Consider the following 15410-nt stretch of genomic DNA (forward strand, 5'->3'; position numbering starts at 1 on the left):
TATCAAAGGCAACACAACTTCCAACTGTATCCTTTTTAAGGGTCAGAATGGATCCAAATAGTATAATACTGAAAAATCAGAGGTTAATAACCTTCTACTTTTATGGAATGAGAAATTCTTGATTTTCAAAATTTTGGTGGTAATTTTACCTCTTGACTATTGTTAGTGGCATAGAATAGAAATCATGTAAGTTCTTGAAACCTCAGCTTTTTCTGCTTATAGAACTGTTCACATTCTAAAGTAGCTCTGCTCAAGCTTCCATGTGCACTGGTACTATCTGGAGATACTTTCACAACAGAGATTCTGAATTTTTAACAAGCGTACCCTGAACTACATGCTTTGAAGAGCAAGCCTCTAAGCAGCACTGACCAATATAGCAACTACCAACGAGCACTTGAGATGTGGCCAAATGTAACCAAACCCCAAAATTTAAATTTAGTATTTAAAAATTTATTTAATATTAATATTTATTATGTTAAATATTATTTATATGTAGTATATTAAATATCCTCTTTGCAACTCCCCTAACATCACCATATTTTCAAGAATGGGTATCTGAGAAATACAAGTTGAGTGATGAGGATCTAATGGCAAAATATAAATGTTCTTGTATGTGAATCAGGAAGAGGGGAAAATCAGAGAGAAACTTTTGTGCCCCTCTCCTTAGGAAGGTAAGTAATATGGAGAAGAGAAGGGGTCTATTTACATCTTGGGAAAGATGGGGTGAACCACAATGGAGAAGTCAACTAAGCCGCCCAATCCTTGGTAAACCAATCTGCAGTAATCTCTTTTGGCTTTGATTTCCTTATCTCTAGGATGAGAGAAGGTCAGATTCACTATCTCATCATTAGTGTCCATTCCAGCTCTGAGATTCTATTCTCTGTATCCCATTACCTAATGTTACAACTGCCAGAGTAAGAGACCTCTTTCTGTGGAGCAAGAATCAGTTGTGGCTTTAGCGCTCCTGTTTGTTGTGGTCTCACATCTTAGCTTTGTCATAAGTCACAGAAATTCTATGAAACTTATACACCAAAGTAGGTTTCTAACTTTTTAATTTATTTGACAGACAGGACCACAAGTAGGCTGAGAAGCAGGCAGAGAGAGAGGAGGAAGCAGGCTCCCCGCTGAGCAGAGAGCTCGATGGGAGGTTCAATCCCAGGACCCTGGGATCATGACCTAAGCCTAAGGCAGAGGCTTTAACCCACTGAGCCACCTAGGTGCCCCAGTTTCTAACTTTAAATGTAAGAGAAAATGGACAATATTCAAGAAAATGCCAAGAATATATTAATTCTTTTAAACAGATGAAACCTTTCTATAGAAATGTTCTTACCTGTAATCGTTTGGTGGCTTGTCCAAGAGATCTTTCTACAGCTTTAATGCCATTTTCTAACCTCAGACTCTGTTGGCCTTGAATGTCGATTTCTCCCTTTACCTTACCAATCTTTCCTTTAACCTCTTCTTCATTGACTTGTGCCTCCTGAACTTCCCGTTGGAATTTTTCTGCTTCAAGACCACTTTCCATAGTCTGGATCTGAGCCAAATAGTCCTTTAATTTGCTCTCACATTCTGTTATTTTCTGTCTTATTTCTTGAAGTTGATCCTTCAGCTGTTTTTCATTTTCCTGTTCAATCTGCAATTCATTTTCCCAAAATTCTTCCTCTTCAATTTCGACATCATTTCTTTTGATCTTTTGTTCCAGGCGGACAATTTCCTCTTCAAGGTTAGAATTATATTTTTGCTCCCAAAATTGTATTTCAATTTCATTTGATTCTAGCTCTTTCTCAATGGATTGAAGCTTCTCTGTCTGCAACCGGATCAACTTCTTTAATTCATCTGCTGTTGTCTTGCAGTTGTTCAGCACCTTTTGCTTAAATTCAGTTTCTTTACCCTTTCCAAAAATGTCCATTAATCCTTTGGCACCTCCTGTAAATGTTAATGATTTCCTTTTAGGTTCTCTCCTTTTGATTGATTTGTCAATCTGAGGCCTCAGTTTAGCCAGTGGGGGCAAACTCTGCCTATATAAAGTTCTCTCCGGAATTCGAGCCACACTGTCTGAAGTGGGTCGCTCACTAAGAGATGGCCCCGTCCGACGTAAAATCAGCTGTACATCACTAGCATACTGCCCCCATTTGTTTAAGGATATGATAGGATTTTCATGAGGTGCTAAGTGTCTTTCAGTATCTCTCCATTTTTCTATAAGAGTGTACCTTCCTGTTCGACCTAGATAAAAAAGACAAGAATAAATTGTCAAAGTGGAATATGTGATAGCCAAAATGATGCAACAGAGGACACTATTTGATAACTGTGTCTTCTTGATTAGAAGCCAAGTCCAGTCCATGCTGCCTTTTAAACTTCTCTTGAAGACAAAAAAAAAAAACAAAAAAAAAAACCCTTAAAAAACAAACAAAAAACCCAAAACCAAACCAAAAGCAACAAAACAAAACAACAACCACCACCAACTTCTCTTGAAGATATGTTAACAGTATAAAACTATGGCATGTGAATTACATATATCCATCTGATTTGCTTAGAAATTGAACTTTATACTTTAAACCTCCATGAGACTCTTACATTCTTATCAAATGCCCGATTGCCTAGACCTTCTTGTTTGGGGCAAGACCTCCAGCTCAAACAAAGGACGACACCAGAATGCCCCACTGGAAGCCATGAGGGCCTGGTCCCAGGAGCTAGGTAGAACTTCAAAACTTAATTTCCACTTCGTGAATCCCTTTGGTTTCTCTGCATGTTAAAACTCAGGGAGGTTGGAAGCCCCATTTTACTCCTGAAGGGAAGTATGGAGCCAATGGATAACTCAGCTCACAGGGGTCTGTACAGGTCTTTCCTCTGTCTTTGCATGAAGGCTTGGCCAACTCATAGCTCACACAGCTGGTATCTTTCTGAATACCTGTGGTAAATAAAAATCACCTCAGTGAAAATGATCCTTGAAAATAATTTTGTATAAAAATAGGAGCCCAAAGAGAAGTCTTCTACAGTTTTGGTAGTTGTTAACTTCAAAGATTCTTGTTTAAAAAAATAAAAAAATGCATAACTAATAAAAAACAAAAATAATAAAATCATATTTAAGTAGAAGTTATACTAAACCTAACTGGTAATTACAGAAGATCAAGTTTCAGAAGACAGTATGGTATCATTAACTTGAACACACTTCTTAAATATTTCACATTTAAAGTGGGTGGGTCAGATGGATTACATTTTGTTAAAAGTATCTGCTGGACACCTAAAAGTAAATAATTGTTACTTGTCTATTATATCTCAATAAAAAAGTCTCCATTACTACTTATCATTATTACAAGGAAGAAAATACTGATGCTGTCATCTTGCAATTACAACACTGATATATACAGCTATTGATTTATCCTCTTTTTAAATTTCATGAGCTTCTGAACCAATAGTAGTTATTTTCTCAGTTATCAGGTCAATAAATGCCGGTCTAGATACATATATATGCGAATATCTGTGTATGTAATTCAGAAGTAGTACATTAAGAGTGATATGGCTCTACATGAATGCATATGTTCTCATTTACAGAAACTGAATCTTGGGTACAGCTGACAAGTTGCAGCTTGTGAAGCAAACAGATCGGAGTTTTAATCCAGGGTTTTAATTACCTATTGGATAAACAGCCCAAGTTCCCTTCTAAAGTGGAGATACCACCAGTATCTCACAGGCTCTGAGAGCAAGAGTCAGGCATCATAAGGTCTATCACCATCACCTGGCCCATGGTAGGTATTCAATCAATACACAGTAGCCATTATTAATTTAAAGCACTGTTATTCAAGTAACAAGATGGCTGACCAGAAACCTCTCATAACCATAAGCTGACTTAAAAAAAATCCTCAAGCAACTTTTAGCAACTCCCAACAATATAACGCTGGAAAGAACAGCTCTGCAGTTGGAAGGCCTGTGTTCAAGTCTGGCTCTGCCAGCTAAGTAAATGACTTGCACAACTTATTAAATTTCCTTTGGCTTCCATTTTCTCATCTATAGGGTGAAAATAGTATTTTCTTACTGACAATGTTGTTGTGAGAGTCAAGTGAGATATAAAATATAAAATTATTTTCTAAAATTGAGTACTTCTATACAAATGTTAGTTGTTACTACTGTCAAAATATGTGGGCAGGGGCGCCTGGGTGGCTCAGTGGGTTAAAGCCTCTGCCTTCAGCTCAGGTCATGATCCCAGGTCCTGGGATCAGGCCCCACATCGGGCTCTCTGCTCAGCAGGGAGCCTGCTTCCTCCTCTCTCTCTGCCTGCTTCTCTGCCTACTTGTGATCTCTGTCTGTCAAATAAATACATAAAATCTTTAAAAAAAAATATGTGGGCAAACAAGGGGGAATGAGGAAGAAACCCTACATATAGTAGATTGACTTCTTGGAATAAAAAATATTTCTAGTTGATTTTTCAGGTTAAAAATTACTGTAACTACTCCAAGAAAAAACACATGACAAATCTGCAAGGTTAAAACTGTTCCATGTGTACACACTGCTTCAAAGAACACAGCACTTTGTGTTCTTGGCTTTGCTGCCTATCAACTACTTTTAGAATCTCTTCTCTGGAGCTTTGTGTCCTCATCGGTAATGTGAGGGGTTAGAATAGATCAACAGAGCCTTCTCTTAATTCTCTACGAGGCCAATGGAGCATCTTAAAAAAGAAAATGGAATCATTACATTAGATGAGTTATATTAACAATTTAAAAAACCCCAATTTAGCCATAATTAAATATGAAGCTGATTTTTCCAATGCTTAATGGTACTGCTGCCCTAGGAAAGTATCTTAGTAGAAGATTATTTAGAATTGCTTCTACTGCCAGTTTTCCCTTTTTGTTAAATAACACATATTTAGTGCAATTAGGCAAAAAGAAAAAAAAAATCCTATCCAGCAATATAAAAAAGCTTTTATAAAACATAAATGAATTAATAGCTTTGATTTTATTATAAAAATTAGGTTTTAGATAGGTTATGTAAAAGCTAAATCCCATAATCATTATTCTTAATACTATGCTTGGCAAGGCCCTAAAGATCCTATTTCATTTGGAGAGATTCAAATTCCTCCGGCAAAACTCCTTTTCAATGCATTTTATTAAATGGATACATGTAGTTATACCTGGCACACTATCTTGATAGACCCCTAAGAATAACAAAAAGGAGTATCTATCCATACCCACCTATCTACATATCTGCAGCATTTGTACTTAAGGCTATTTGCACTACCTAGAAATGTATGCCATGTAAGTAATGGTACAAATATAAAATACTGACTATACTTTTGAATAGTTGAAGCAATTGTGTGATCTCAAGGATCATTAACCTCATATAATAAGGAAAATCACATAAAGAGACTTTAACACATTAGTGGAATCTTACTGGATGACTGACAAAAGGAAATAGGGTAACAGATTACTCTGACTCAATTTAAAGAAGAATAGTATATGTAACTAGAGTATTATGAAGTTTTTGAAAATATACACCAAAACTCAAATACGGGTCACCCAAAAACATTACGCCCTTATTTCAACCACTCTTTCAATAGGGCAAACTTTTTTAAAAAATAATTTTGGGAAATTTCTTAGAGCCATAGAACAAAATCATGATTTAAAAGTCACATCTTGTTATTTATTCAATAAATCTATACTGAACACCAAATATCTGTCAGAAATAATGTTAGGCCCTGGGGGTTCTATTAATCATCAACCCTCTTGATAAGATTTAGTTTTAACTTACATTTGTTTTTTTCTTCAGCTTCAAATACTTATTACCCAAAGATGAATACTGTACATTATTCAAAAGAATATGACAATATGACAGAGAGTTTGCATTAATCTCTTATGAATTTATGCTAACATATCCTCCTGTTTCTGGACATATTAGAAGTAGTAACAGGTCATTCTTAATCATGAAAAATCTATCTAAGCACACTGAGCTTTTCTGATAACAGATACTTTGCTCCTTGAGCTATATAAACATTTTGGATTCTTATATAGACTCCAGTAAACATAACTAATCCTTCTCACTTGATCTTAGCCAAAAGGCTGAGAAGCGATATAACTAATCCTTCTCATAAAGACTTAGAATTCTTACAAGGAATTTTGATCACTGTAAAAGAAATTACATTGTATCATTTTATAGTCTGTTAAACGGTTTTGATGCTTACACATATATATGTATATAAAAATAAAAAATATATTAAAAATAAAAATATATAATATATATGTAATCCTAATTGGTTTTATGAGATAGGCAGTATAGCTTTATGATCCTCAACTCACTAGTGAAGAAATCAAAGCTTAAAGAATTTAAAGCAATCTTCCAAACACATCCAACTATCCTGCAAATTTATCAATGAATTTTCTATAAGTCCTGAATGTAGCAATTAAGATAACTTTTAACCATGGAATGTTCATTTCATGATGACAGTGTCAGAATGTAAATATCTCTGAGTATAACCTATCAGCCAGCTGTGTACAACTCTTAGCTAAATCATTTACAGTTTATTTTCCCAGTGTGTTGATGAGTCACAGGATTATAATGTAGTCACAGAATTACTGCATATTATTTTAGGAACTATGTAAGATTATATGATAAGTTTACTACTATTAAAAAATAATGAAAACATAAAATTTATTGATTTCATAATGATTATTATTTACTTTGCCTATATTTGCTAGGCACTATGCTACTTACTTTGCATAAATAATATTAACCAAAATAACAGCTAGCACTTATCACTATAGACCAGTAAGATTTGGAGGATATTTTGTTAATATAGAATAATCTAACCCATCCTGTCTGATGCATGCTATGAATTACATGTTTTCACATTAATTAATGTTTTATGTAGAAAATCCAAAAGGTATTTAAAAGTATGAATGATTACATTATTGTTATAAATATCAAAACTGTAAAACATGATCTTGGCTATAAAAAAGCAGTATATCTTACTATTAAGTGTTTTTATTTCTTATTTCAATATAATTCAATCAATAACTATATTTCTTAACAGATGTCCACTGAGATTACAGGGGGTATAACCAACAGAGTATAATAGTAGTTAAGAGCAGGGTTCTTGAGTCAGACTATTGGTTTGGATCCCAGTACCCTCCTTACTAGCTACAGGAGCTTGTGCAGGTTTATCTGATATCTGTGCCTTAGCCTGATCATCTCTAAAGTAGAGATAATAACAGTGCTTTCCTCATAAGACTGTTATGAGGATTAAATGGTGTGGACCATTTAATTCACAATCCAGTAAATACAAAATGATGCTTTAAAACTATCAAGAATTACGGAGAGTAAAATCTTTTTTTAAAAGCTCATCTAGAGGTATATACAAAGTGCTGCTCATAGTGATTACTCTTAGGAGATAGGGTCATTTTTTTCTGCTTTACTCAAAACAGTCTACAATGAATAGTATTATTTTGTAAACAGATACAGTATCAATACATTTGTAAATTTCTAAAATTGATAATTTATGCATAAATTAAGAGTTAAATGTGGCAATAAAAATATTTTCCTTATCTTCTAAAGGATCATATAATTCTAGAGATGGATGAAACATTAGGTGGTCACTCAGCTCAGTCTGTAATTTATAGGAAAAAAAACTTCAAAAAATTCATTTATTTATGCACAAATATGTAGTGAATGTCTGTTACTTAGGCATGGTTTTAAACTATGAGAATAGATAGTAACAAAACAGTAGTAAGCAATATACAACACACAAAAAGTAAATGTAGGTCTACTGTCCATTATGCAACAGTTTTAAGGCCAGATATGCTAAAAATTCAGAACTTTCTGGATTTTAGAAAGGCAACATAGTGCTATCCTATATGTCTGTAATCAAACATATTAAAAGGTATAAAGTAAAATGTATCAATGTTCACATCAAATGGAATAAATATAAATTAAAAACAGCCTCATATCAAAGCAGAGCAGTTTTTACTATCAAATGAGTTCAAGACATTCCAATCACAGCTAACTTCAAATGAAGTATGATAAACTTCAGGCTTTCAGAAATGTTTAGATTTGAAAATGCATATATTATATGTAATGTCAGGAATGACAGGTGCTTTAGAGAACACTAGAGTATGGCAGATAAAGAGTATATGAGTGTATAAGCATGTGTGTGTGCATGTGTATATGTACATGTGGTCAGGGACATTTTTTGTGAGAAGATGAGATTTAAACAGAGATCCAAGGGAATGAATTATGAAAAGACCTGGGTGCAGAGTATTCTCAGCAGAGAAAAGAGATGAAAAGACTGAGGCAGAGATGTCTTTGGTGTGTATAAGAAGGGACAGTCAAAAGTAAGTGGTACGAGATAAGGTCAGACTGGTAAGGAGATGAAGTATGGATTCATGAGAGTCCTGAAGACCATTATACATATAGACTTTGGAATTTTCTAATATGAAACCACTGTGGATGGGAGGAGGTTTGAGCAGAGGAGTGATATGACTCATATTTTAAAAGTATTACTTTAAAGATAGATACATACAAGATAGATACATCTGCCTTTAAAGGCAGATACACACACACAATGGAATATTACTCAGCCATAAACAAGAATGAAATCTTGCTGTTTGCAATGACATGGATGGAACTAAAGAGAATTATGATAAGTGAAGTTTGCCAGAGAAAGACAAATGCCATATGATTTCACTCATGTGGAATTTAAGAAATAAAACAAATGAGCGTAGGGTGGAAAAAAGAGAGAGGCAAACCAAGAAACACACTCTTAACTACAGAGAACAAACTGCTGGTTACTGGAGGGGAGGGAGGTGGGGGATGGGGAATAGATGATGGGGTTTAAGGAGTGCACCTGAGTACCAGGTGTTGCATGTAAATGATGAATCACTGAGTTGTATATCTGAAACTAATATTATACTGTATGTTAACTAACTGGAATTTAAGTAAAAACTTTTTAAAAGTATTAACTTTGAAGGAAAACTGTAGAGAATAGGCTGGGGGGGACCAAGATGATGCAGGGAGATGAGCTGAAGGCCACTGCAAAAATCTACATGAGAACGGATGGTGGCTTACATCAACGTGTTAACAGGGGCTGTGATGAGAAACAAGATTTTGCATATATACTGAAGGTAGTACAGATAGGATTTGTTGATGGAATGGTTGTGAGATATTAGAACAAGAAAAGAAATGAAGATCACACAAAAGTTTTAATTAAAAGAAAAGAATTTTCATTTGCTGAGATAAGGAGAAGGAAGAAATTTGAGGGTAGGCAATAGTTGAGATACAGACACTGGAAGTCTGAGATAGCAATTAGTTATCTTCTAGAACTGTTTACAATATCGATTAACCACTAGCCACATGTAAATTTTACGTAAAAATTCATTTCCTCAGTCATACGAGCCACATTTTCAAGTACTCAGTAGCTGCATGTGGCTGGTGGTTACCCCACTGGACAGCACAGATGGAGACCACTACCATCCTTGCAGAAAGTTCTACTGGACAACACTGCTTTAGAAACTACGTTTTACTGATTACTTACTTTAGGCAAAGCAATGGTGTAAGATGGATAAGAAGCAGGACCCCTATGTCAGAGGGACTTCCAGAGAAAAGAAGTAAGTATTAAATAGTTAAACTAGAATTAAGTATAAAATGTGCTTGTTTGAAAACTGATTTTTAGGGTGCCTGGGTGTCTCAGTCGGTCAAGCGTCTGCCTTCAGCACAGGTCATGATCCCAGGGTCCTGGGATAGAAGCCCCATGTTGGGCTTTCTGCTCAGCAGGGAGTCTGCTACTCCCTCTGCCTGCCACTACCCCTGCTTGTGCTCTCTCTCTCTGTCAAATAAATAAAGTCTTTAAAAAAAAAATAGAAAACTTACTTTCTTGGGGCCACTCATATGAAACATGGCTTTTAAGGAACAGTCCACTTCACCTTGGACCCCAGCCCCAACCAATTGTATCTATTAAATGCTAACTCTGATCCCAGGACAAGGAGATACGGGAACAAGATCACAAGAAGTGAGAACAGAGAAAAATTCTGAAACTTCGTACTTTAAATGGTACCAGGCAAAAAAGGAGTATGAATCAGAAAACCTTCCCCTCAGTCTCCTTGATTTCTTCCTCCTCTTTTCCTCTCTAATCTTTTGTTAGCCATACTCTACTTAAGTTCTAAGCTACCTGAGGGCAGAAATACATTCTTTTCATATTTGGGGAATATTGTAAAAGCAAATGCATTTTCTGGACTATAACTTGAAACAGATGAACAGTCAAAGGCTTTCTGTTTCACATACAGATTTGAGAAGCAGTTTGAACTGTGAAATAATGGCATTTCTGGGATAGTCTATGGGAGAAACAAGACAAAATACTAGAAAGTGGGAATGTGTCAAAAGCCCAGCATATATAGTGACCAAACACACAGTGCATGGCAGGGTGGTTTAGCTACTTCATGCCACTTAAAGGGTTTCAATTATGTTTTTGTTATTCTGTCTCATAATTTGCATGTGTTCTATTTCTACCACCTAAATATAACCTGTCAAGGTAGTCAAAGATGAGAGTAGAAAGGATTTCTTTCCATATTATTGGATTAGATACTAGATACTAGATATAGATACATTCAGCTGTTACCAAATTATGTTCTGTCTTTAGCTGTTTTCTAATTCGATTCCATTGATTAAAAGCACTGAGTCAAAAAATGTTCACTGCCATATATATTTGCAGATTGTTAACTTATGTAAATATTTTTACATCTTGGTGGTTTCCTTAGAGAAATTTTAGCTTTCCAGGAAAATCCCTCACAATCCCTAATCAAGAGTATATCTTTGATGCTTTCACCCCATGCACCAAAAGTGTGGATTTAAACCCACGAAGGTATTCTACAAGTTGCTTCATTATAAATTTTTTAGAAACATCTGCAGCTTGGTCAGTCAGTCAATACTCTGCTAATAGGATAAACTTTTATTGTGTTCAGCCACAGAAATTCTGGGGTTGGATGTCACAGCATTAATTTTTCCTAACAGCCCCCTTATTATTTCTTACAGAGGAAATAAGGTCAACATGCTATAAAACTCTCATTTAATGTTTAAACTTTGAATACCAATAACTCACATTACAAGATAGAGAAATATATAAGTACACATCAGGAGCATATTACATTTGATGCTGAGAAAGTCTGACGGCACCAGAAAAGCAAGAGTCAACCATCCTCAGCTGGCTGCCAGCTGAGCCATCTCTCAGATGAATTCTGAATTCCATCAAGTATTTATGATACAGAAAAAGAGTTGTTTAGCCAAGTTTGGAGATATACCATAAAAGCTCTGTATTCAAGTTGTCAATTTTTCAAAAACAGGTCTGGACTGAGTTAACAGACAGCAAAAATTGAGGTAGATTCAGTTAAAACTTTTAGCTTGTTCACAAGCAAGTTCAGAATACTATTTAGTCCAAATGGACAAACACACACCTTGTACATCTGGACACTTTCCCCTTGAAATTATGTGCAGAAAATGTGGAGGCCAGATGGACAGATGAAGCTAGGTGCACCCCTCAGCCTCCCTGTATAATACATTTATGTTCTTTTAAACCACTGCCCTTGGTTTGAGTCTCAAATATAACAAAGAAAGTTAGATTTGACAATTGCTAATTTTAGAGTTTTTACTAAGCGGAAAGAACCCAAAGATGAGTATTTTTTTTAAAGATTTTATTTATTTATTTGACCGAGAGAGATCACAAGTAGGCAGAGAGGCAGGCAGAGGGAGAGGGGGGAAGCAGGCTCCCCAATGAGCAGAGAGCCCAATGCGGCGCTCGATCCCAGGACCCTGAGATCCTAACCTGAGCCAAAAGCAGAGACTTAACCCACTGAGCCACCCAGGCACCCCCAAAGATGAATATTTTTATTTAAATAAATTATGTGGGGCTTTCCCCCCCTGATTTGTTGATTCTTCTCAGCAGTCACTGAAGTATATTTAAAAATCTCCCCTGAGAGTGTTAGGTTTCTCTTTCTAGTTCCATTGGTTTTACTTTAATATATAAGTATATTTAAAGATTTTATTTATTTATTTGACAGAGAGAGGGAGAGAGAGAATATGCACAGAGGTAGAAGCAGACTCCCTACTGAGCAGAGAGTCCATCCCAGGACCTTGAGATCATGACCAGAGCCAAAGGCAGACACTTAACTGACTGAGCCACCCAGGTGCCTGATTACATTTAAGGGAATTAACTTGTTGTATATAAGTTTACAATCTTTTATCTTCCTTTGAATTAAGCCTTATGTATGCTAATATAGTAGTCTCTTCTTTGTATTGCCCTCTGTCTTAAAGCTATTTTTAAAATAGTAATACGCCTACATGACTTTATTTTGGTTAGTATTTAATTGGGTCTTGAGACAAAATACCTCTCAGTTCTTATGTTTTACCTTTTTTTTTTCTTTAATTTTTTAATTTTTATTATGAAGTACGGCTGGTATACAATGTTTTATCAGTTTCAGTCAACACAGTGATTTGATTCTGTGTATTATTCCCTGCTCACCACAGTAAGTATAGTTACCATCTGTCACTGTACAATGTACTTAAAATATTATTGACTATCTTGATTATCTACTTTTTATCACTGTGACTTATTTTACAACTGGAATTTTCTACCTCTTAATCCCCTTTACCTACTTGGCCAATCCCCACAACACCTTCTCTCTGACAACCACCAGTTTTTCTCTGTATTTGAAAGTCTGTTTTTGTGTTTTGCTTTGTTTTTCAGATTCTATGTATCAGTGAAATCATTTGGTATTTGTCTTTACTGTTTGACTTATTTCATTAATACCTTCTAGGTCTATCCATGTTGTTGCAAATGACAAGATCTTATTCTTTTTTGTGGCTGAGTAATATCTTGTTACATACACAGACACACACTCTGTTCTCCATTTATATACATCTGTATACACACACGTATATGTACACACACACACACACACACACACACACACACACTACTTTATCCACTCATGTACTGGTGGTCACTTAGATTGCTCCTGTGTTCTGGCTATTATAAATAATCCTACAACAAACATAGGGTGCATTCATCTTTTCAAATTAGTGGTTTCATTTCTTCGATAAATACCCAGAAGTGGAATTACTGAATCATGATATTTCTACTTTTAATTTTTTGAGGAAACTCCATGTTGTTTTCCACAGTGGCTGCACCAATTTACATTCCCACAAACAGTGCACAAGGAGTCCTCTTTTTTGCCACATCCGCGTTATTTCTTGTCTTTTTGATACTAACCATTCTGACTGGTGTAAAGTGATATCTCATTGTAGTTCTGACTTGCATTTTCCTGATGATTAGTGATGTTGAATGTCTTTTTATGTGTCTGTTGGCCATCTGTGTTACCTTCTTTGGAGAAATGTCTATTCAGGTTCTCTGCCCATTTTTAAGAAGATTTTCTTTTGGTGGTGAGTTGTATGTATTTTTAATATATTTTGTATATTAACCCCTTATCAAATGCATCAGTTGCAAATATCTTCTCCCATTCAGTAGGTTGTCTATTCATTTTGTTGATGGTTTCCTTTGCTGTGGAAAAGCTTATTTTGGTGTAGTGTGTGTTTGTGTGTCCTTTATTTCTCTTGCCTGAGGAGAATACCCATAAATATGTTACTAAGGTCAATGTCCAAAACTCCTTTTAGGAGTTTTATGGTTTTGGGTTTCACATGTAGGTCTTTAATCTACCTTGGGGGGAAAAAAACCCACCATGAGCTTATTATTGTGTGTTGTCTAAGAAAATGGCCCATTTTAATTTCCTTGCATATAGTTGTCCAGTTTTTTCAACACTATTGAAGATACTACCTTTCCTCATTGTATATTCTTGCCTCCCTGTCATAGATTAATCGACTATGTAACTGTGGGTTTATTTCTGGGCTCTCTATCTTGTTGTGATGATCTCTAATAGTACCATACTGTTTTAATTATTATGAACTCTGTAATGTATCTTGAAATCTGGGATTGTAAAACCTCCAGCTTTATTGTTCTTTCTCAAGACTGCTTTAGCTATTCAAGATCTCTTGTGCTTCCATACAAATTTTAGACTTACTTGTTCTAGTTCTGAGAAAAGTACTATTTGTATTTTGATAGTGATTGTACTGAATCTATAAATTGCTTTGGACCATATGGACATTTTAACAATGTCAACTCTTCCAATCCATGATTATGGTCCATCTTTACATTTATTTGTATTTCCTTCAATTTTTTTGATCAAAGTCTTAGAGTTTTTAGAGTATAGGTCTTTCAGCTCCTTTAATTTATTCTTATTTTATTCTTTTTGGTGCTACTATAAATGGGATTATCTTAATTTCTCTTCCTGCTACTTCATTATTAATGTATAGAAAGATAGCAGTTTTCTATACATTAATTCTGCATTCTGCAACCATACTGAATTCACTTGTTAGTTCTAACGGATTTTTAGTGGAGTCTTTAGGGTTTTCTATATGTAGTTACGATGTGATCTGCAAATAGTGAGTTCTACTTCTTCCTTATGAATGTGGATGCCTGTTGTTCCTTTTTCTTTTCTGATTGCTGTGGCTAGGACTTCTAGTACTATGTTGAATAGAAGTGGTGAGAGTAAACATGTCTAATATTAGAAGAAAAGCTTTCAATTTTTCACCACTGAGCATGATGTTAGCTATGGGTTTTTCATATATGGCCTATTTTAAAAAAGGATTTTATTTATTTATTTGATAGAGAGTGAGAGAGAGAATGACAGGGAAGAGGGTCAGAGGGAGAAGCAGACTCCCCATGGAGTCAGGAACCCGATGCGGGACTCGATCCCAAGGTTCCAGGATCATGACCTGAGCCGAAGGCAGTCACCTAACCAACTGAGCCACCCAGGTGCCCCCATATATGGCCTTTATTATGTTGAGGTATGCTCCCTTTAAGCCCTCTACTGAGAGTTTTTTTATCATAGACAGATGTATTTTGTCAAGTGTTTTTTCTGCATCTATTGACACACTTATATTTTTTTTATCCTCCCTCTTGTTAATACGAGGTATCACATTGATTCATTTGTGAATAATGAACCATCCTTGCATTCCTGAAATAAATCCCACTTGGTGGTGTTGAATGACCCTCTTAATGTATTGCTGAATTCAGTTTGCTAATGCTCTGTTGAGGATTTTTACATCTATGTTCATCAGGGATACTGGCTTGTAGTTTTCTTTTCTTTGTAGTGTTTGTCTGGTTTTGCTACTAAGGTAATAAAGGCTGGCCTTGTTGAATGAATTTGAAAGCTTTTCTTCCTCTTCTTTTTTTCAGAATAGTTTGAGAAGAACAGGTATTAGCTCTTTAAATGTTTGGTAGAATTCACCGATGAAGACAACTGGTCCTGGACTTTCATTTGTTGGGAATTTTTTTTTATTACCAGTTCAATTTTCTTACCAGTAATGTATTTCTTCAGGTTTTC

General features: G+C 35.4%; 1 protein-coding gene across 5 annotated transcripts in view; it reads right to left on the reverse strand.

Moving 5' to 3' along the window:
- The window catches only part of RASSF8 (Ras association domain family member 8), a 128600-nt gene that overhangs the window by 5736 nt on the left and 107454 nt on the right, over positions 1 to 15410 (reverse strand). For all 5 annotated transcript variants that reach the window (XM_059402753.1, XM_059402752.1, XM_059402754.1 and 2 more), the window contains one exon: positions 1331 to 2220. In XM_059402753.1, coding sequence (XP_059258736.1) covers positions 1331 to 2220 — 890 coding nt within the window. The remainder of the gene's footprint in view (positions 1 to 1330; positions 2221 to 15410) is intronic.

The sequence above is a fragment of the Mustela nigripes genome, chromosome 6 (assembly GCF_022355385.1).
Source record: "Mustela nigripes isolate SB6536 chromosome 6, MUSNIG.SB6536, whole genome shotgun sequence".
Taxonomy (NCBI): domain Eukaryota; kingdom Metazoa; phylum Chordata; class Mammalia; order Carnivora; family Mustelidae; genus Mustela; species Mustela nigripes.